Here is a 23,827-nt window from a genome sequence, read left to right as displayed (position 1 = left end):
TGAGGTTCAGTGTAAATTCTGCTTGAATCATGTTTAGGACAAGTAGAAAATAAATATGTTATCGGTTACGGAAACAGGAGGAAGAATAGAGTTTATCCAAGATACCTGCCCCGAAGGACTAAAATTTAAAAAGAAAGTCTAGCTTAGACCTTGGGAGTGGGGTGGGAGTCAGCATTTTTATCCCTTGGTAAGCGGAGTGATATCTTCTTTGCTAGTTGAGGGACCTTAGCTGCCTGTTTCGCCAAGAGGGGACAAACAAGATAAAAAAGGCTGAAGTTGAGGGACAAAATGAGAGCAGCGAGGGTGACAAAAGCCCCAGAACGGTTGAATAGCACAGCACATGCAGCCATAGCGAATGCAGCTAGCATAGCTCCCATGCCAAACAGAGTGGAATAAGAAGCCAACTTCAACATGCGATAAAGCTGTTCCTGGTCTTCGTGTAGCGTCATGAAGAAGTGGATGACAACTGCCACGGTGGATAAGAGCATTGCCATGCCGTCTGTTATATAGAAAGCAATGAAAGTTGCCTTATTAGCTAGAACGGCCATGCCACGGTGAGACCCCTTTTCCCCCTTGTAACCACCTGGCAAAGTAAAACCTGCAGCATAGGCAACGGTTGCTATGAGTGCCGCCACTATCAAATGAGTTTTACTTGCCTTTCTAATTTCCGACACCGTGTCTTTGGCACCACGATCATGATCATCACCATGATCATTTGTTACACTCGGCCGAGCAGGAGTAGGGTCGTAGATTTTGAGCACCAATCGGACAAGTCCCTGCAAATTGTTCCTTAAATCATTTTCGGAAATAAAGGATGGGTTTAGGGATTACAATTGGAATGATCAACGCAGTTTTTACCTTTAGCAGTGGAGCTTGGGTGTTGGATGACAGGATGTCCGCAGCAGTCAAGCCTTTGTTGTTCACAGCCATTTTATCCACTCTTGGGTGACTTAGCATTAAAGTTGGCACGAAACTGAGGGAGCTAGCAAACATATGAAAAGGTGTATTTCCATCCGCATCCTTGTCATTAATAAGATTGCTGCCCCAAGAATTCTTTAGTATAAGTTCCATGGCTTCCCTACCCCTCGTCTGCACGGCCAAGTGTAACACGTTACGCCTTTTCTTGTCAACCATTTCACTGCAATCTGGGCAGTATGATATAAGTTTTTTCATTATTTGTGCGTGATTGCGACTTGCTGCAATGTGGAGAGGTGTCTTCCCAACTTTGTCTGCTATGTACGCTGCAGACACATCCCTTTTTAGTAACGCTTCCGCCTGTGAGACTTTACCGAAGTATGCAGCATAGTGAAGGGGAGTCCATCCATTGTCATCTGTTTTTGTAGCCAGATCTGGCATTTTTTCCAGTATGTTTCTTCCCACTTCACCTGCAAAATAAATATAGTGATGAAAAGTTTCAAGGGCACCCTTCTCTTTTAGCTCCAAAGTTGTCGTGTGTCCATTTTTCCCCGCATTCATTCATTTGTCGTCATCTCATTTGTTAGGATTAAGGACTAAGCCATCTCATTTGAACATTGATTTGTTGTCAATAAGTTAATCCTCTTTATGTGGTTTGATGTCACACTCATATTAGGATTTAACCATCGGAAAGTACTAAATGAAACTTGACCCCATCCTATATCATGCACCTATCTTGGTGCCTTACTCATCATGGGACTTTTAGTAGCACTTAACCATCTTTGGCTTCACACACTCATCCTAGGGGCAACATTGTTGCATGCCTAACAACATGCAACTTTTGTGATTCAAAACTTATGACTTGACAATTAAAGACTTAGTAGTCTTATTTGAAAACCAATTTGCTGTTGTTGAGGTTAAGTCGATCATTTTTATATGGTTCAATGTTACACTTGTTGTAGAGCTTAACTATTTAGAGATACACAATGATGCTTAACTCATCCCATGCTATGCACTCATCTTGAGATCTTGACTCATTCCAAGACTTATAGTTGGATCTAACTATTTTTAGCCTTACACATTCATCTTGGGGTCATTTTTCAACTATTATTTTCTAAGTGAAAAACATCTTTACACATATAACACCATTCTAATTGTAATTATTTAGTAGAAGTGAGGGAAAAAAATCGTAAGGCAAAAGAAAAATCAATCATGAGTAACTACCATTCCTCTTGTATAGTTTAATGGGATTGCCGAAGTTAAGACACTGAGCCTTAGAACCCTATGATTTCCTTTTGACACATTATTGAGAAGGTTTTAAAGTACACATCATTGTTAGTGCATTAGGTTGTTTAGCTTAAGTTGACAATTTTGTTCCATTCATCACAGTTTAGGGTTTTTCTAGATTATATTCTATAAATGTCATTCCATAAAGTTTTTTTACTTTTTTAAGTGATGCAAATTTCATAAAAAACAAACTGTTAGCCTTTCTTGCATCCCCAACACTCTTGTTTGTAATCCTTATTCTTAGGTTTACAAGAGAATTCCACATCCACTCAAAGAATTGAGATGTCCACTGAGAGCATCCATGGTATTAAATCGACTAATGAGTATATACGAAGCCCAATTTCGGTATTTAAATGATCTGAGAAGAGAAGAAATGAAGAACGGGGGGACGAACCTTCGGCATCGCTGCAAATGATTGCCTGGTGCAAAGCAGTCAGACCATTGGGGCCCTGATAATGAGCTGGAGATCTGCAAGTCTTTAAGATTTCATCCACAAACTCGTCAAATCCTCTTTTTACAGCCATGTAAAGTGGAGTCTCGCCTGCCTTGTTACTACGGTATTCAAACTCAGGACCTTCTCCGATCAACAACTTCACCACATCCAGTCGACGGTATCGCACCGCCTCGTGCAAGGCCGTCTCTCCCTCCTCATTTGTCATCTCTACCATTTCCCTCACAGTTAGTTTTATCCCGCTTTCCAGATCTGCATGATCAGCATGCAGAGCTTTTACCTGATCAACCGGAGCTTTCACCTGATCAACCAGAGCTTTCACTATCTCAGTCAACCCTTCCCTGGCCGCCATGTGCAGCGGTGTTTCACCTTTTTTATTCTCCTTTTGAAGGAGCGACCGACACTTGTGGACCATGGCTATCACGCAGTCCTTTCTCGCCATGCCACCCCTGATGTGTATATGAAGTACAGTGTTTTTATTCGGGGTTAGTTCCTTGTCAAGACGCTCTATACTCTGGAGGATATCCATTTTGCCTTCCACAGCGGCTTTATACACATTACAACTCATCCTCGTTGCAGCAACCTGGTTCGAAGCAGAGTGTGTCGGCATAATTTCTTGGTGGTTAATGCTGGTTGAAGCGGACCGACCGACGTCCATCTAATTAAGCAGGAGGCGTTGCTGCTCTATTCTCTCCAATGCTCTGTAATAATTCTAACTGCTGGAGCAGATGAGCAATGGGCTTCGTAGCTTAATTCAGAATAGAACATGAAAGCAATTAATTAGGTGCCGAATATCATCACACCACAAGCCCCTCCGTCTGACTCCGGCGAAGACATCAAACTGACATGGGCTCAGTATCCTCACAAAGAAAATTGCTTGATAAGATATTGCTCACTCGAGTATAGCGCCACAAGATGACCTTTACTCTCTCCCATGGCCTTAGGGGTCATCAGGTCCAGGTCAACACCATGTCGACTGTAGGCACCATCATCTATCCTGATCAAAGATAACCGTTAGATGTCAATCACACGCTCAGAGGTGGTCCCATGTAGCCTGTGGTTCTGCGACTTTTCAAAGGCCTCTCTTGTTTTTTTTTTTTTTTTTTTTGAATTTTTAAATAACTTTCAATGGCCTCCAGCCAAATACCTAAAGCACACAACTAAACCTAATCCAAAAATAATTGGAATGTTTTTAGTCTACCCACAATTATATTTTTCTAGATCCTCACTACGTAAATTAATTCTTAATCAAATGAGATTTAATACTTTACACTAATTAACATGTCTAGCAGATAACTTGGAGTTAAAAAAACTAAACCAATCAATACAAAAAATTAACTATTTAAAATTCCATCAGAATGGCTCTACTAGGTTTTTTTCTAATTTCTTTCAAAATTGTACAAATCATTACTTGTCGTTGTTAAAACCATGTTGTCAATATAATATTTGTAATTTTATTTAATAAAATAAAATATAACATTTTATGAAGATATATTAAAAATTAATAAAATTATACATTTTATCATTTTATTATTTAAAAAAATTTTACCTTCAATTTTTAAAATATTATTTTTCTTATAAAGATTTATATTTTGTTTTATATTCTAAAAGAATAAAATAAGTGACTATTTCAAATAAATAATTAAAATCATTTTCTTCTACTACGGACATTCCACCATTGTAGGGCTAAAGTTCACAACATCATCAAAATTTTGGGATACTTGGAAGAAATATCATCAAAGTATCAATGTCTTCTATGATTGCTATTATGAGACACGCAGGAGAAATCTTAGTGGGATTGTTTTTAAGAAAATTGTCGAAAAATCATTGATTTCTTTGCATTAAGTAAGATAGGAAAAAAAAAATCGAAGGCTCACATGCATTTATTTTAGAAAAAAATTGCAAAAAATCACCAATAAATTCATGTGGTAGCCATATATATGGTAGCAAGCAGTCAACCCATTCCTACATCTGCATGTCCTCACTTGCCATGCCACCCCTGTTGTGTACATGAAGTACAGTGTTCTTATTAGGAGTTAGCTGGGCTTCAAGGTCTCCTCGAGGACATCCACTTTGCCTTTCACAGCAGCTTCATATACTTCACAACTCATCCTCCTCGACGTTGTTGCTGCATGCAACCTAGCTGGAACTGGAAGCTAAATTTGTGCTGCGCGTGTTGCCCGTGGGACCTGATGCTCCGTTGAAATGGGTCGATCAACGTCCTCTTATGCAAGATGTATTGCTGCTCTACTCTAATCCTTTTGTTCTTACTTCTAGAGCAATGGATTTATAGGTTTCAGAGTGGGAAACGGTTCAAAAATGGTAACAAACTGAAGTTGGTCCGGGTCGACGGGTGAAATCAGTTCCAATCATTGATTCGGTCCGGTTTTCAAAACCTTCTATACATTATTATTATAAAAGAAGGTTATCCAAATGGATATTTTGAGTTTTATTTTTTAATTTTATTTTATATTCTAAAAAAAATAAAATAAATGACCATTCCAAATAAAATTAATTTTTAAAATAAATAATTAAAATCATTTTCTATTACAAATAATAATTGTTTTCAATGAAAAAACAAAAAATAGATAAAAAATAAAAGTGACATTGCATCATCACATGCTAAAGTTCACAATATCATTAAAATTTTGGGATTTCTTCTAAGAAATATCATCAAAATATCAATATGTTTGGTGATCACTAGCCATCATGGAACATGCTGGAGAAATCTCAATAGAGTTGTTTTTAAAGAAAATCATGAAAAAAAAAAAAAACTGATTTATTGGCAATAAATAAGAGAGCCAAAAAATTGGAGGCTCACATACATCTAGTCTAGTAAAAAATCACCAATAAATTGATAAATTTCCTAATAGTTTTAACTCCTTCTCGAGTTGCTTAAAAATGATAGAATAAGGTAATAAAAAGGCTTCCTATGATTAAAGGTTTAGTTATATTTTAAATTAATATGAACCGAAGTCTAAAACAATACTTATTTTATTTTAACATACATAAATATCGGAGAGTTTATAATATATTATTAACTTACTTTTGTTTGCAGCTAAAAGTTGAATTTTTAACCACCAAAAGCAAATGTCAATCCTCCTTGTTTAGTGCTCCTATCAAAGTAGAATATCACAAAAGGTTCTTAGAAGTTCTTAAAAAGCTTGATGAAAACTTAAAAGATTATGATACAAAAGAAGTTGTCTGGTCTGATAATTCATATGTTGAACTAGAGTTCCTCTTGTATGGTGGACTTATGAGTCATTAATAATAATAATAATAATAATAAATACTATTCATGCTACAATATCATAGTGTCTATGAATTTCATTATTCTTTAAGTCCGATTGGATTCCAAATGATTTCAATTCAATTCAAGATCATGGATTTTACTAAGGTGAAGTTAGTAGAAATTCCCTATATAAGGAGTCATTTCCTGCATTACAGAGCAAAACAAAATTTAGATCCTTCTAATTGATCATCTTGTTCCTCTATCCTCTTCATCCTATTTTTTTTCTTTTCTTGTAGTAAATACTTTGTTGTTGTAACCAAATCCTCTATCCATTTGTCCAAGATTCTTGTTCTAACATAAGGTATTATTGTAATAATAAAATTTTATTTCAATTTAAATTATTGTATTTATTGTTTAATATCATTTATTATATTTTTAATTATTGTCTTTATTGTTTTATTTTAATTTCAATTTCTATCCTTAATATATATCGTATGAGTGACATCAAATTATTAACTTAATAAAATGATGATGACAACCAATGCTTATGAAATAAAAACAAAAGATACAACTCATCAAGCTGATGACAAACCAATGCTTATGAAATAAAAACAAAAAATTACAGCTCATCAAGCTGCTAATGCTTTTGTCATATGATTCACTGGTTTACTTAAAAGGCTGTTGGGATCATTATGTTTCTCAAAATGAAAGAGAATATATATTAATTGTCAAGAAAATTTTAATAAAAAAAAAACGAAGAAATGTCTACTCAAATTTATGAAGAGATTTGTAAATACTTTAATATTTGCATAATCAAACATTTTATAGGAGATCTAGTTTGTAGAAAAAAAAAGTTGGACAAAGAGTTAGAAACACACGTAATAGAAGAATTTATTATAAGTTATTAACCTATGGAGAATTAATTATCTTTATCGACAATGAAGGATTAGCCTTGTATACAGGTCATAAACTTAAAAGTCCAATGAAAACAAGATAACAAAAAAGAATTAGGAAAATTTTATTCACACTATAGATATGATATTATAATAACCCTTTCAAAAAAGAAAAAGAAAAAGAAAAATAAATTTTAATAGAAATAAAAAAAAAAAACAATCAACAAATGAATCAAAATTTCCAAAGAAAAAAAAAAAACCAAGTCAAAACCCTTAAACAAACCAAACACAAAGAGGAAATTAATAGTGTGCTACAAATGCAGAAAAGTGGAACATCATACAAAAAATTGTCAATTAAAAAATAAAATAAATGTTTTAGAAATAAATGACAAATTTAAAGAACAAACGATGGGTTTAATGATTAACAACAATTTCGAAGAACACCATATAATTAAATACTCTGAATATAATCAAATATTTAATTGCATTGTCATTACTTTGTAGTATATTTTTTATATTATGGCTATTGTTTGAGCTTGCTCCACAAGGTTATCAAAACTTGACTCTAATATCATTCCAAACGTAAGTATTATAAAGATATAATAAAAGACAATAATGATTGAAATTATCTATAATTAAAGATAGAAATTGAAATTAATTAGATATTAATAAAAACCTCAAATTACAATTTTTTTTTTTATAAAACAAAACTATAAAAATTATTTTTAAAAATATACAAAAATTTTCATTGAACTTTTTTTATTTTTTCGTCTCCACAAATAACTTATTAAACACCTTTGTTCTAATAAATTTTAATAAAACAACCAAGCATAAAGACAATATTAACTAGTATTAGCTAGTTATTTTTTTAGATAAAATAAACTTTGATTATTTTTAATTTCACTTTAAATAAAATAATATTACCTAGTGCTATTTTCAAAATTTTATTTTACATTTTTAACAAAATCAATTATGTTTAACATGTAGATCAATATTTTAGTGTACATTAAAATAGTATCATTTTTTTAAATAAAATATTTATTTTTTAATTTATTTATAACTTTGAAACTATTTTTATTTTTAATCAGACTTGAATTAAATTTAATTAATATTATATAAATTGAACTTATAAATCCTTTATAAAGTCAAAATAGAAAAAATATTTTTGAAAATAATTATAATTTATTTATAATTTATAAATTGAAGTTATAAATCCTTTATATTTTTAATTATAATTATAATTTATTTAGGGAGAAAAAGAAAACGTTGTTTTGGTTTGAGAATAAAAATAAAATTGTTTCATACATAATCCCTCTCAAAAAACACCGATCCGAATTCAGCAACTCGTTGGTCCACGCAGTGAAGTTCACGGCATTGTGTCTCGGTTTCTCCCCAATACGGCACAATGTCCTCCGCATCCCCTTACGGCTACATGTCACCGCCGTCCACTTCCGCCGCCGGCTTCCTCTCCGCCGCTAGAGAGAAAACCCAGTCTGTAATGGCCGGCTGTCGACCGTGGGGAGAGCTCCTTGATCTCTCCACCCTCAGCCTCCCCTTCAGCCTCGGCGAAGCAACGGCCCGGATCAAGCGAAGCCTTGCCTATTTCCGTGTAAATTACACGCTCATCGTCTTGCTCGTGCTATTCGTCAGCCTGCTGTGGCATCCCATCTCCATGATCGTTTTCTTGGTTGTATTCGTTGCCTGGCTCTTCCTCTACTTCCTTCGAGATGACCCCGTTTTGATCTTCAACCGAATTGTGGACGACCGCGTTGTTCTTGTGGGGCTTGGCGTGGTTACAATCGTTGCATTGGTTCTCACTCATGTGTGGCTGAATGTTTTTGTTTCGCTTGTAATTGGCTCCTTCTTGGTTTGTTTACATGGGGCTTTTAGGGCTTCTGATAATCTGGATGATCAAGAGTCCCCTTACGGAGCATTGCTTACGGTGGTCGATAGTCCCAGGGGATCGTATAGTCTTGTTTGAATGTTCATTTACGGATAATTTTGACGATTTGGACGCCAATTGTTTGATGATTGTAGTGTAGCTTGATGATATTGTCTCGATCTGATATAATTTACCTTTATTTGATATATTTGCTTTCTGGTTGTGTTTGTGACTGCGAAATTGGGAATAGAGCATTCTCACTGGTATATATGGCCGTGCATATTGGGGTGGATTGAGGAAATTAGTGTCTTAATCGTTGGGGGTTGTTCTGAAACTGAAATTTATTGAAATAGTGATGGCCCGTTTGGATGTAGCATTTCAAATCAAATGGGTAATTGTTTCTACAAAGCATTCGGAATTAGTTACTCGGGGCTTTTGCTAGCAATACATTAACATATTTTGTATGGAAACCTTAAAATTTGATAAACTAATCTTGTTACAGTGTTTTTATGAACTTTTGTGACCTGCTTTCATTTTTTTTTTTTTTTTTTGGAAACACTCGTTTGATTTTCGAGGGGTATACAAAGAGTAGTGTCTTTTATATATTGTAGCATGATGATTCATTCAGCTACTCCGTACTCGTGCTTAAACTGCTTGTATCTATGTTGCTCGTCTTTAAAGTTCTGTGATCAACCTTTGGCAGTTTGCGGTATTTCTGCCATTTGTTACTTGTTCAGGTAGTTGTTTGGTTGTCATTCCGAATCTGTTTAGACGTGCATCCTGTTTTAAAATAAATTGTTTCATGATGGATTCTTTGCTTTCATAAGACTTGATCTTTCTATAAGTCAAGCATATTGCCTGTGATTCAATGTATTCAGTGCACATTGTCTGTATATGGGTACATATTCTCGTTAATATGGATAAAGGCGCATACACATATTAAAGATAGTAACTATTTTGTAATATTTGTACCTTCTACACCCATTTTTTGTATTTGGCAATTACTTTTGAGATTATATTTAATAATTCCCGTGGGTACATGCAATATATTCTCTTTCTCTGATTTTAAGTAATATTTAGCCTTTTACAATTCTATTTATTATTTCGAGTGTAAAGAAATTAGAATGACAGTTGGGAACTTTTCTTGCCTGACAGTTAGGGAACATTTTCTGGCACCTTAAAATGTATTCTATAACATGCAGATTTTTAGTGTCTCGAACTATCTCAGTGATCAAGCATGTCCATCTGCAGCGTTGCTTTTGGTGGTCATTAGTCCATGGCTGTGTTTGAATGATCTTTTGCAGAGAATTTTCAATTATCTAAGACCAAAATTGTTTGATGGTAGTAATATAGTTTGATTGCATTCACTTGATTAAGTTTGTCCTAGTGTTTTATGTTGAACAGGTATAAATATTGTTATGCATGTTCATTGTGGTATGAGGAAATTGATGTCTTAATTGTTGGGGATATTGCAAAACTGGAAGGAAATTATAAAAAAACTTGTGATGGGGCATTCCAACATGGCCTTGAAAACTGAGTTGTTCTGTTTTGTTTCTCAAAACATTGGGAATGGTGATGTTGGATTTCATAGTTGTTGAGGGTGTGCCTTATGTGCACCTAAGCCATTTTTTTTTTTTTTTTTTTGATAAGAAAACACAAATATATTAGCAAAGGCAAACGCCGCAAAGTACACAGGGAGTATACGAGGCGACGAGACCTCACAACAAAGGACCAAAAAACAAACAAAAAAACCCACCAGCCCTCAACTGGAGGCTAGCCACTCCAGGAAACCTATAAGGGAGCGGGACTCCGCACCATTATACAACTTTGCCCACCCCCACATATTACAAACAAAAGAATATTTAATTTTCTGTATAGCTAGCTCCCCCCCCCTAAACGCTAATCTATTCCTTTCTTTCCACACCGTCCAAAAAATAAATAACGATATGGGTCTCCAAATTCTCTTCCTCTTTTTACCTACAAAAGAACCCTTCCAGCTGATAATCACCTCCTTTACAGTTTCTGGAAAGACCCACTGGGCTCCAAACAGGCTAAGAACCATCCCCCACAACACACCAGCCACTGTACAATGAATAAGAAGATGATTTACATTTTCCTCCTCACTACCACAAAGGTAACACCGGTTAGGCATTTGCCATCCTCTCTTTTGAAGCCTATCAATAGTAAGAACCCTCCCCCAAGTAGCTTCCCATGCAAAAAACGCTAACTTGGAAGGCACGTTCTCCACCCAAACTCCCTTTTTGGGAAACCTAGGGGTACTATGGCTGGTCACCAGCCCATACGCATCCTTGACTACATACTTCCCATTTCTTCCCCCCTTCCATACGGCCAAGTCTTCCTCCAAGGTAATTCTTTGACTCCTTAGGATTTGTAGCAATTCGTCAACCAAGGACAACTCCCAATCATTGAAGCTTCTAATAAACCTTAGGTTCCAGCCTCCTTGGCCAGCAAACTGGTCCCATAACTCCCCCACAGTGGCACTTTTTTGGGCAGCCACATTAAAGAGATTAGGGAATCTCCGGGCCAGCCCCACATCCCCACACCAAGTGTCCTTCCAAAACCTGATTTTGGTGCCTTTTCCAACCTTAAAACTCATATTGTTCCAACACCAATCTGCTTCTTTCATAATCTCCTTCCATAGCCCAACACCAAACGCCCTATTTGCCTTTTTAGTTCTCCACCCAAATTCCTCTTGCCCATATTTTGCCACAAGAACACGTTTCCACATCTCCTCCTTGGCACGAGCAAACCTCCATACCCATTTTCCAAGAAGGGCTTTGTTCAAAAGGACTAGTTTCCTCAAGCCAAGCCCCCCCTTCTCTTTGCTCACACACACCCTCTCCCAACTGACAAGGTGAGCTTTCCTTTCCATACTTCCCCCTCCCCACAAGAAGTCTCTTTGCAACTTTTCTAGTCTTCTCGCCACTGCCTTAGGCATACGGAATAGGGACAGTTGGTATAATGGCATGCTAGCCAGTGTACTCTTTATGAGGGTGATTCTACCACCCTTAGAGAGATATTGCCGCTTCCAAAGGGCTAATTTCCACCTCATCCGCTCTTCCACCCCATCCCACACGTAGCCATAGGTACAATGATTCCTTAGATATAATACCTCACTCATCGAGGTGCACCTCTTCTTAAAGAGGCACTCCTCGCCTATTTTCTCTCTTTTTAAACCTTTAATCTTGAATTCTCTCATTGTTTATATTGAAATTTTATATAATTACATTAATTTTTTGTTGTGTACTAAACTTAAATGCTTGAAATAATGAGTTTTTTGTTGCTTGGATTGGAATTTTGGATCATATTGGTGATACGAGTGAATGATAAATGTTTGTATAATCTAAATTTACAAAATTTTATACAATTGACATATGCCCTTTGTTGGGTCTCAATTTTGTTAGGCCATGCATTAAGATGTGCTTTGCCCTAGGCCCTAAGATACCTTTGGGCCTTAGGTGCACCTTGTGCTTTTCAGAATGCATTGTAGAACATACTCATAACATGTGATTTTAGGATTCAATTAAATAACTTACAGTACTCCTCTATTTTTTGTGATGAGTCCTCCATTATTTTAGAAGGTTTTCATTTTAGAGGTGGGTTTTTATGCCTTTCAATATGGTATAGCAAAATGGACTTTATAAATTTTCATGGGATATCCAAATACGCGTTGATGTGATGTATTAGTTTATATTTTAAACTGTGATGAGCATGCTTGTATATTTCTATTCTGTAGCTTGAACCGGGACGTTGATTGACTCTGTTACTTGTGCAAAAAAGCTTGTATTTATGTTGTTTGACATCAGAGAATCTATTGACCCCTCTTTGTATTTCTCCTTGTGGCATTGTTGAATAATTGCTTGGTTGTTCTCTTCAAACCCTTTGGAATTCCATTTTTGACTACCTTGTTTCATAATTGATTCTGTCTACTATTACCTTTCTAATCGTTATTGAGTTGAACGATGTACTGTCTTAGTTGGTTTCATTTTTCTAGTATCACTACTTTTTTAAAGGTTGATCATATCCAATTCATTAAGGGGAGTTGTTCTTTCAGTGATTTTAAAGGTGGAAGAGTGACAGTAAAAAGATGTTATTTAACTTACTTTGTACTAACAAGCATGCCTGCTTGTATCTTGGAAATAGTAAATAGGACATGCTAGTGAATTAACACCAAGAACACTTAGAGTGGATCAGATGAGAAAAAACACATGGTCTTTATATGGGTCAAGCTTATTGCACTTAACACATGGTGCACATTCACGTTAGGTAATATTTGCACCTTGTCTAATATTCATCTGTTGTTTGGTGATTCATATCGTATGTACAGGCACATGATTGTTTTCTTTGTTATATTCATTGCTGGCTCTTCATCTACTTCCTTCAAGATGTCCCGTTTTGATCTTTAACTGAATTGTGGACAATTACATTGTTCTTGTGTTGCTTGGCATCGTTACAATTGTTGCATTGGTTCTGGCTCATGTGGTTGAATGTTTTTGTTTAACTTGTAATTGGGTCTTGGTTTGTTTACGTGGTACTTTTGGGGCTTCTGATAATATGGCATTGCTTTCAGTGGCCAATGGTCCGACAAGATCTTATAGTTGTGTTTGAATGTTAATTTGTGGATCATTTTGGCAATTAGGATGTTAATTGTGTGATGATAATAGTATAGTCTGATATAATTTACTTTTATTTGATTTATGTGCTTTCTGGTTGTCTTTATGAATGTGAAATTGGGAATCACATTCACTGGTATTTATATATGATTGTGCATGTTCGGGTGGAATGAGGATATTGATTATTGGGGATTTGTGAAACCAAAATTTTTTAAAAATTGCTATTGGCATTTGAATGTTGCATTTGGAATCAAATGGGTTCTTTGTTTTTACAAAGCATTTGGAACAGTTACATTGGGATTTTGCTAGCATTCAATGATATGTTTATTATATGGAACTTTAGAACTTCATAAAATAACTTTGTTTTTCAGTGTTTTCACTATTGTTTGTGATGATGCTTCCATTTATTTGTCTGTCTATTTTTTTGGAAAGGTTAGGTTAATTTCCATGGGGCATATTAGTTTCTTCCTTGAGACGATGTAAAATGGTGATTCATTCAGGCACTTATGCTTAAAGCAGTTATTTAATTTTTCTCTTCAAACCTGCTTAGATTTGTAGATCTATATTTGAATAGCTTTTTTTATGATTGGTTCTTTGTTTTCAGATAGTAGATTTAATCTTTCTTTGAGTCAGGCATATTGTTTGTGATCTAACACATCAATGCCAACAGCTTATTTATTTATAGGCATATGGGTAGATATTTTCATTATGATGGATAAAGGCACAGTTACCTCATTAGTAACTATTTTATGTAAATTTGCACCTTGTCCAACACCCTATTCAGTAAGTGCTTTGAGATTATATCTAATAATCTCTGTGGGTATGTTAAATAATGCTGTTTTTCTGATTAAATTAATTTTTGTCATTTACTTCTCTAATTATTATTTCAAGTTTACAGTAATTAGAATGATAGTTGGAAACATTCTTGCCAGGCAGTTAAAGAACATTTTCTGTTGCCTTAAAACGTTTTCCATAAAATGCAAGTCTCAGACAATCTCAATGATTAAGAATCTCCATTTGGGGCATTGCTTTTAGTGGTCATTAATTCCATGGCTGTGTTTGAACAATCATTTATGGATAATTTCAATGATTTAGAACTGCTATTGTTTGATGATAATAATCTAGTTTGATTGCATTGACTAGATCAGATGTGGGTTAATCTTTTGATTGGCTGAGAACTGATCTTTCTATTTGTGTGTGTTATTCTGGTTGTATTTGTGATTATGAAATTTAGAATTAAGCATGTCCTAGTGATTTATGTTGGAAAGGTAGTAAATACGGTTGTTAGGGGAAAGGAGCAAGGGAGTTGGTGTTCCAAGGAAGTGAGGGGTGGGTATGGTGTGGGGTTGTGGAAAGCAATTAGGAGGGAGTGACATGTTGTAAGTAGTAGACTCTTTTTTGTGGTGGGGAATGGACAAAGGGTGAATTTTTGGAAAGATAGATGGTGTGGGGATTCACCTCTTTGTGTCTCTTTCCCCACTTTATTTGCTTTAGCTGTCTATATCTGTTTCACTAATTTTGTTTAAAGAACTCATGACTTGAAAAAAAAGGTCTTAAGATGGAAGTTAAGAAAATATTACTCTTCGTAGAAGCACTATTTAGGCTTTATGCAAAAAGTTTTTTCATGTTCGGTCAAACCTTTACAATCCTTACATTATCCTTAAAAAAATGTGACTTTGGCTTGGTTAAAACAAAAAACATGAAACTACCCCAAACAAGGCCTAACTACATTTTTGCCACTTGTTACATAGTTGCATTTTTCCTCTGCAAATTCTTTTGAATTTGGAATTGTGTGTTTGAATACTTTGTTTTTTGATTGATTCCATCTTCAGAACCTGGACTCTTGAAACACTTCTTCGAACACTGAATCTTTTTAGGAACAAGCTTATTGCACTTAAAATGGAAAACATACTCATTATGAAAGAAGATGGTAATACTCTGTGTAAGATAATTTGAACCTTCTCTGATGCCTATTCGGTATCTGGGTATCTGCTGATTAATTTGAGATTGTATTATATTATCTCTTACGTGAATGTTTATTCAGTGATTATGGTATCTTTCAAGTACACAACAACTGCAGAATATGCATATAGCTGCAACATCTTGTACACTCTGAGACAGACGAAAGCTTACAGCACTATCATAAAAAAAGTGAACTCAGCTGTGTTCCAATTTGACACACAGATGCTGTGTCATCACTCATGAGTCATCACTTACTATTGGTTGGGGTGTTCTCTGCACCCCTGTTGATGAAATGATCGAATTCAAGAAGGTTGATTTTTATCCCATCAGTGGACTTGTAGCAACTGAATCACAAGTAAAAACATCTTAAAAAAACATATTTTCTTAAAACACCCTCATCATTTTTTTATTTATTTTTTCTGTTTTTAAAAACAGATTAGTATTTTCTGTTTTCTTAAAAGGTTTACCAATTGTTTAAGGTAACCATGCAAATCTGGAAGGCTCTCATAGGAAACGACAACTCGAAAGATTACCCAGATGGTGAGATTCATAGAATAGTCAACAGAGGGTACCTGGTTTGTTATGTTAATCATATATATTGCCACAACAGACAATTTCTGAAAATACATGAATGTTGCAGAGATAGGGACCCTGCTTCCAACTGCAACTTCAATATTTAGTGTCCTGTACCATACTGCATCACCATCAATATGCATAAAATAGTTTCTTCACTGTCCCACCGGTCACCACCTCCAATAATTTATTCACATTAATGAAGCCCAAACCAAGGACAATATCACCAAAGAAAAGAATTTTTTTTTCTTTTTATTCTTAGAAATTTATGCATAATGTAAAACTCTACATGCAGGGGGAGAGAGAAGCTAAATAAAACAGTCACACCACAGCATGTGGGGACACAATTAAACAAATTGAACATCAAAATTTCCTAGGAAGAACAATGGTGTATCAGATTGGAATCTGACTGCTTGTATTTTTACTTTTGAGACAGAATGGGAATGTAGAGACACTTAATTATGGGGTCTTAGGTTTGCGACCATATGACAGCACCATCACAAACTCCTTGGCTGAGCTGCCAATGGGTGGCTGTGTTGCTTCTGATGTTGTTGGTGCTGTTGCTTGGAACCACAAATCTACTAAGCTCTGCAGCTGCAATGTGGGAACAACCGGTTGACCCCGCAGTGTGATCTCCACCTGTGACAAATTCCATATCTCAAAAGTCAACTCATAAAGGCCCATCCTACATTCCTCAAGTTGAAGGGAATAAAGGGGAAGTTGAAGTTACCTCAGATTCACTATTAAGATGCAGTTTTTGGACAAGGTACTTCTGGAGAAATGAAACAGGCAAATGACCATCCCTGCAACAAATAAAAAGGAAAAAATTGAATTAATAATTCAGAAAATATTTTTTCACAATAAACTGCAAGAAGCATCGCTGCAAAAGGGTGGAGCATCATCATATTATAGTTGTTTGACTCCTCTTCATCATGTAATAGTAAACTCTTGTTTCAAATAGATGGAAAATCCTAATGATTGGAGAAAACAATAAAGCATATACACTGAGAAACTAACCATGAATAAATACAAAAATAAATAAATTGAGTGACCTTAGAATAAAAATGTTCCACATAATATTCAATGAATGAACTCCTTAAAGGTAGCAGAGACATCAGTAGAAATATCAATCCACCTTTAAGATTGCAATCAAGTTGTTTCAATTTTTTTTACAATACGGTAATGAATTTAATTTACACAGCAACTCTATTCTACTGAATGGATTTCTATCTTCCAGTGCTGTGGAAAAATGAAATCTTACTGCTCTGTTTTCATGGGACACCCCTAACCAAGTATGGTCTTCCCGATAATGAAAGATTTGTGAAGAAACAAGAACCCCAAGAACAGCATAATCCAGAAGAAGTAAATATCCATAAGGAGAGAAAGAAAACAAAGACAGAAGGATCAAGATGTCTATGAGCTTTGAAGTTACCTTCAATTCTGCAAGTTTCACTCTGAATCCCTATCATATGTAAAATTGCCTAATTTCAAATACTATATGAACTGAGTTATTTCTACTCTTTGGATCAAAGTTCTTTGAAAGCTCATAAAAATACCTTGGGTAGTACATGCAACTAATAAAGTTTATGGGAAAATTTTGTAGTTGTAGTTGTAGCTCAAAAATCATAAAAGGAAAATATCCTAGCCTTTTACCATGGCAAGCATAAGGGAACGTTAGTATCATGAGAAGGTAGGAGATCAAACAGGTTCAAAGCTTGGCTAATTCATCATAAGAGAAGAGAAAGAGCAAAAAAATTATAAAACCTAGCAGTTCAAATGATTCCAGATGTGTGTTCCAAGGGCTAGTTTGTCAGGGTTTTGCAAGCAAATAGCAACAATGCTGATACAATGAAGTATAAAGTTTGTAGATGCAGTCAGGTAATCAACCCAATATTCTTTTTCTCCATCCTTGTTAGTTCAATTCTTTATTCATTGTACTGAGGTTGCATAGTATTATGGCTAGGCTTGGAACATCCTGTTCAACCTTGGTCCAGGTCAGATTGGCTTTGTTGTTAAGGTTGATAGGGACAGAATTGTTTTTGTTCATATTATAGTTTGTTTTTTCATATTATATAAGAAACAATTTGGTCAAAGTGTTTCAAAGTTTTTAGTAGATAATATCTTAAATTCTGGAGAACAATACCATATATAACCCCATAATGATGTAAGCATGCATTAGATCAAGATGGGTTTGGGTCAAGTTGAGCCATGACCTTAACCATCCCTAGGTTGCACAAAGTTGGGTTGGAATTTTTTAATCTAAGCCTACCGATTCATGGCAATGACTTTGTATTAATCAAGTTCACCTCAGCCACATTCTAGTTCACTAATATGGACAATTGAATTAGCTACTTGGTACAATAATATTTAGTTTATCCTACTAAATAGGTCAAGGGATACAATAAAAGTAAAAGTAAAAACTTACTCAGCATCTACAGTTATTGAACACACCTTCATAGCTGCACACTCTCACTAGTATTTATATCAGGGCCTACTGCTGAGAAAACTACGTAAGGCACTTAGTGGGATTTGTCAGAGAGAATTGGAAAGTTCCAGAAGCTTGTAGTGGTGCCTGGAGTTCACTAAAAGTCATGTGGGTCTATCCAAAGTTGGATGGAAATATGAGGGGGTATATCCAAAGCTAGATGAAAGAATCTAGAACATTATAAAAGACTATGGATCTAGACCCTAAAGTTAGAAGGAAGCATTTGGAACATTATGAAATGCTGGATCATTGCAAGTAATACTCTCCACAACATTGTAAATAATTGTACAGATCCTAGCATTTGTAAAAACTTTATAGAGGGATTTTAGAAACATCAAGATACCAAAAAGTTCCAAATGAACTTATAAAGTAAGAGCTGCATACATTAAAGTGTCAAACATTAAGGATTCCAAAAAGCTCCAAATGAGCTTATAAATAAAGAGCTAACTTGACAAGAATTCCAAAAAGTTCTAAATGAGCCCATAAATAGGTAAAGGCTTACTTTGTCCTACAGGAATATCTGAAGTCTATAGAAACATCAAAATTCCAAAAAACTTCAAATGAATCTACACATAGGTAAAGGTCCACCTTGTCATAGATTCCAAAAACTTCCAAATGAGCTTTATAAATAGGTAAAGGCACATTGTGGCCAAGTCACTCAATATTTGAGAGCAAAACTTGTATAACTTTCTTTTTGAACAATACACTTGCACTCTTTCAAGCTTCCAAGTGTGGTGTCTTCCTTTGCCTGGTGTTTGTTTTTCCTATCTAAAGAGTTAACTTTACTTAATAAATTTATAGCAGGATCCTATTTAGCTTTTTTACTGGCAAAACAATTATGTGAACTAAAAATATTGTGGTTATCCTCCATAATACTAAGTAATAAGTACACTCACTCTCTTCCTAATCCAGTAACTATCTAAAGATGAAATTATTAAAAATAAAAATGAAAAATTAGAATTCATCTTTAGACTCTTTCCAAACAGAATCCATTTTTCCCACTTCCATAATTATTCTAAAATTTGATACACAAGGGGCTCTAGTGTAATGAATGTAACTGATCAAGAAATAGGATGATCTTAATGCCAAATTACGGGGCATGATGTAAGAGGCCACACAGTGTATTGACTAGAGGAGAACGAGGATCTTTTCACTGGTGCATCCTCCCCCTTCTTTACTCTATACATATTACTTAGTTATCAAGACAAAAGAATAGTACTAATGAATGAATTGAAATTGAAACGTTAGGTAAATTACTCGTATCAGACAAGGTTTGAAAAGTATGAAAAGAAAACCAAAATTGAAAGCAGGCCCAAGTGTCAAAATCTGCAACATAGTAGTTTGCCGGAAAAAGATGTTGTATATGTGTATGTGTGCATATGTATGTACACACCACATACAAATGAGAACTAATGAGGCATCAATATAATGAGGAATACCGATAAAACATATTGAAAAATCTACTTATGTCTCATACTGCTATGGTATTTCTATCAAAACCTAAAAAATTCGGTGAACTGAAATTTAACCGTGAGATTTTCTTTTTCAAAACAAAAACATGAATAAGAAGGCTAAAGGAACTCACCTCATCCTCAAGTAGCTTGAAGGTATCTGTGGCAAGGGTGCATCACCTTCCCTGAAAAACATTATCATGAAGTCACACAATTAACACATGATAATGATATGAAGAACTTAAACTTAAGATCAATTCTTCAAAATGCCAAGAAACAGAATCTCACTGGTTATCAGAAGCAACTAATGAGAACCAAACTGGACAAGCCCTTATATTACATTTGCTGTTTCCATCATTCTCAGCTAGTGCTGGAATACTAAACCCCTCTGGAGTAGCTGCCTTTTTTTGTCGACCACCACGGATTCTCGGTTTCACTGAACCAGATGGCACATGAGTTGTGCCATTTTCTTCATCCTGAAATTTTAACTTGCCACGTTCTTTAAGTTTTGCTTTAGGGACATGCGCTTCTTTGTCATCAACATGTGAAGGTGTTGATTTGGCCAAAGAACCTTGCAAATTTAACTTATTAGACTTTGTTCCACTACAAGCTTCCACCAGGCAATTTAAGGGTTTCCACATATCATCTTTTTCTTTCAGTGTTTCAGAATTTTCCTCCTTACCTTTATTAATGTGTTGCTTAGACGACTCAGCACTAGAATAATTCTGCACCAATAAGAGAATTATGCAGGAAACTGTTACTAATTAAAGCTACAACATCATCTTCCTTCATAGTTTAAAAAGCAGAAAGAATCCATAATAAGCAAAAGCAGAAACAAATCCAAACCTCCTTTAGATTCTTTTTATTTTGTGCTCTCTTATTTAGAATTTCAGGTGAGCTCGGGTTCTCTGGATAATCCTCCTCTTTCTTAATGGGCTCCTCAACAGGAAAAGTGGATTCTCGTGCAGCAGAAAGCCTTCTTGCAGCAGATTTTGTTCTTTTTCCTGTCATAACAGTCTGGGATGACACTCTAGGTGTGCTAACCCCTAATGAGGACAGAGATCTCTCCTTTCTTCTAGCTGGCAATGGAACTGAGGCCACTTCTTCAGGTGCAATGACCTTTGATTTTTCTGAAGGGAAGATTTTGGCCGTTAAATCTTGCAAATTGTGGTCTGGCCTGCGGATTGGCAAATTTTAAATAAATTTTGACAAATATTAATCCGCATTTAGATCAAAAGCTTATATATATATATATATATATACACAATAAAAAAGAAAAGAGTATGTCTTTTTCCAGAAAAAAAGTCAGTAAGCTCATTCTTTTGCACAAAATTGACAGAATTTTTTTTTCTCCAGGTCCTATCACACAATCAATCAAATGCATGATTCTACACCGTAAAAATAGAGATAGGTCTGCTGGACAATTCATCAGCTAGATAGTGAACGTACTTTCTAATCTATGTGAAATGCTAGTGGTTGCCCCATAGGTGAACCTAAGGAACAATTCCTTGCCATTAGTTGTGAATCTTCCATTTATTTTTAGCATGTAAGCTTGTAACAATCCAACCAGATAAGCAGAAATTATCACTTGGGCAGAGCATGCAGAGTTGTTGTAAGCATGAAGCAAGTATCCAATATGTAAAGCACTAGATTCAGAGGAGAATGAGAAGCAGACCTTAGTTTCTCAAGTGGAGCACAGCCTAGATTTGTATTGCATACAGGACAATAATCCAACTCATCTTCTGTTATCTTGTCAAATATGCACTTCCTGCAAACTGTTTGGTAATTCAAAAGATAAATCCAAGATGTCAGTAGTAGATTAAATGCAATCCATACAACATCAAAATTCTTTCTTTCTATTAAACTCACATTATACATGAACTTATCCAAAGAAAAAACACCCAATACACATGAGAGTGTGCATTCAATATGGCTCTTCAGGGAAAATGAGAATGAAGCAAGAGAACAAGGGGGAAATAAGAATTGTGAATGAAAATTTTGGAACCAGCTTTCTAATCAACAAAGCTTTGTCAAAAGGGATTTAAGCATAGCAAATTACATTCCAAGAATGTTACCAGTGGGGCTTGCTAATCAAAATTATGAAATAAAGAATAAGTTGCTGCCACTGGAAAATGGAAATTAGACAGTTGAACAGAAATCCTCCCATACAAAATTGGTAACTTAGCAAAGAAGCTTCTCTTCTTTGGTATCTGTCCTGGGTGGAAAGGAATTATGAACTCAAAGAACATGCAATCACACAGAAGCTTCAAAAGAAGTCCCCAGCAACATCAAGTAGAAATTCACATCTTCAAGGAAGGTACATGAATTATAGAAACTACAGTAGCATCCAAAGAACTAATAGAAGTGACATTCAATCCACTAGCAGTGTGAAATTCCAAAGCTCTAGCACACAAGAAAAGGAAATGCAATCATAAGTGTAATACTTCAAAGGACAGCTACTAAACTAATAAAAATGTCATCCTCCGCCAAAAATAGAATAATGCAAATGAACTTGCAATTATCCCACAAACGTGTCTATTTTCCATAATATCATCACAAAATTAGGATTTAACACCGACAATATGCCAAAATATGAAAATATATATCTTGGATTTTGATAAGTGTGCTCATTACGACTTGGCAAGTTCAACTCTACCATTACCTGGAAATGAAAAAAGCCGACCTATATATCAGGGTCAAGAAAAAGGCAAATAACCACTAATCAAGTTTGAATTTTTTCTTTCTTTCAAGCTAAGTAACAATCTATTGAGGACAACATGCAAGAATAGTGTAAATGCAAAACAAAGACAACCCAGATCATGGAAACGTAAAATTATGAGATGCCCAGATCACAAAAATGCTTAGAAGCAATTGAGTTGAAACACATAGATTAAAGACAACGTAAACTGCAACAAACCCACATCAAAGAACGAAAAAACAGGCAGAATCGGATGGAAAATGATCAGAAAGAAACGAAATTGAAAAAGACACGAAGAAAACAGAGACTGAGAAACTCACAGGTGTGGAGACATTCAGATATGGTGGTGGCGTCATCGAAGAGCTTGTTGCAGATACGACATGTCATGCATGCGGCGAGCCTCTCCCGGGGAACCTTGGCCACCGGGCCCGACATCATCCAAACCCCAAAACCTCACACTGACGCTCTCCAATCACTGCGTTTACCAACGTACCCACACGGTGCATGTAAGCAATAGCCAGGAAATCATGAGATTATCCATCACTTTGAACGAGAACCCACAAGAATCACGAAGAAAATCATAGAGAAAACGAAGGCAATGAAGGTATTCGCACTTAGTATCTAGAGTCTCTTGGATCTGTTTGGTGGGCGAGAAAAAAAAAGTGAGAGAAAGAGCGGGATTTGAGGTGTGATTTGTGAGAAGGGGTTTGGATTATTCGGCAAAAAACTGACGTGGGTTTTGTTGGATTCGGAGAATGGAGAGAGGGGTGGGGCTCTGGCGATGATGATCTGTTCGAGGTTCGATTATGGAAAATCCCACGAAAACTAAAGACCATGAAACTATGTTTTTACGAAGGCGAAGAGAGAGAAACAACACGCCCCCCTGTCTCTGTCTCTGTCTCTCTCTCTATATATATACTAATATTAAACAGGGGGGGATCTTCGCGTTAGCGTGCGCTGCTGGGGTTCCTCCATCTAACCTACGCACTTGCAGCCCCGAGTTTTTTGCCTCTGTATTTCTCGTGTGTAACGAGTCCTCTGCGGCGCACATTGTGTGAGCTTAGGTAACCGCTTGCTATCCTGCGCCAGGAGGCCCCACCAACTGAAAATCGGAAAAAAGTTTTTCAGGACTCAGCAGTTGCTGCCAATGTTTGGAACCCACTGCATGATCTGCTCTTTACAGGACATCCGTTAGATTGCGAGTCAACGGTTGTTGATGCCTACTCACACTGAAACCTATTCGTATGACTGAGCACACACAGCCGCAAGTATACAGATGGTAATTCATGCGATTCATATGGCAGTAAAAATAAAAATAAAAAAATGATAAATAAATAAAAGGAAAAAGTCAAATTAATAAATTA

The 23,827-nt window shown here is 35.6% G+C and overlaps 3 protein-coding genes across 4 annotated transcripts; 1 reads left to right on the top strand and 2 right to left on the bottom strand.

The window, feature by feature from the left end:
• Window positions 1–32: 32 nt before the first annotated feature.
• On the bottom strand, window positions 33–3,632 carry LOC117914610 (protein ACCELERATED CELL DEATH 6-like). The gene is made up of 3 exons (XM_034830003.1): window positions 2,597–3,632; window positions 859–1,385; window positions 33–776 (listed from the first exon to the last, which is right to left on the bottom strand). The coding sequence occupies exons 1-3, from the start codon at window positions 3,309–3,311 to the stop codon at window positions 144–146; spliced, it is 1,875 nt and encodes a 624-aa protein (XP_034685894.1). The 5' UTR covers window positions 3,312–3,632; the 3' UTR covers window positions 33–143.
• Window positions 3,633–8,101: 4,469 nt separating this feature from the next.
• On the top strand, window positions 8,102–8,883 carry LOC117914758 (PRA1 family protein E-like). The gene has a single exon (XM_034830216.1). The coding sequence runs from the start codon at window positions 8,184–8,186 to the stop codon at window positions 8,757–8,759; it is 576 nt and encodes a 191-aa protein (XP_034686107.1). The 5' UTR covers window positions 8,102–8,183; the 3' UTR covers window positions 8,760–8,883.
• Window positions 8,884–16,050: 7,167 nt separating this feature from the next.
• On the bottom strand, window positions 16,051–23,337 carry LOC117914047 (E3 ubiquitin protein ligase DRIP2-like). Of its 2 annotated transcripts, XM_034829207.1 has the most exons (8): window positions 22,784–23,337; window positions 21,441–21,540; window positions 20,612–20,942; window positions 20,448–20,490; window positions 20,054–20,336; window positions 19,900–19,950; window positions 16,560–16,632; window positions 16,051–16,468 (listed from the first exon to the last, which is right to left on the bottom strand). In XM_034829207.1, the coding sequence occupies exons 1-8, from the start codon at window positions 22,899–22,901 to the stop codon at window positions 16,289–16,291; spliced, it is 1,179 nt and encodes a 392-aa protein (XP_034685098.1). In that variant the 5' UTR covers window positions 22,902–23,337; the 3' UTR covers window positions 16,051–16,288. The 2 variants fall into 2 exon arrangements, with proteins under 2 accessions (XP_034685098.1, XP_034685097.1); XM_034829206.1 differs by having other exon boundaries at window positions 20,054–20,490.
• Between the last annotated feature and the right edge of the window lie 490 nt (window positions 23,338–23,827).

The sequence above is a fragment of the Vitis riparia genome, chromosome 5, assembly GCF_004353265.1.
Source record: "Vitis riparia cultivar Riparia Gloire de Montpellier isolate 1030 chromosome 5, EGFV_Vit.rip_1.0, whole genome shotgun sequence".
Taxonomy (NCBI): domain Eukaryota; kingdom Viridiplantae; phylum Streptophyta; class Magnoliopsida; order Vitales; family Vitaceae; genus Vitis; species Vitis riparia.
The sequence above is the reverse complement of the archived record's forward strand: the minus strand, read 5'-3'. Positions and strand labels throughout refer to the sequence as shown.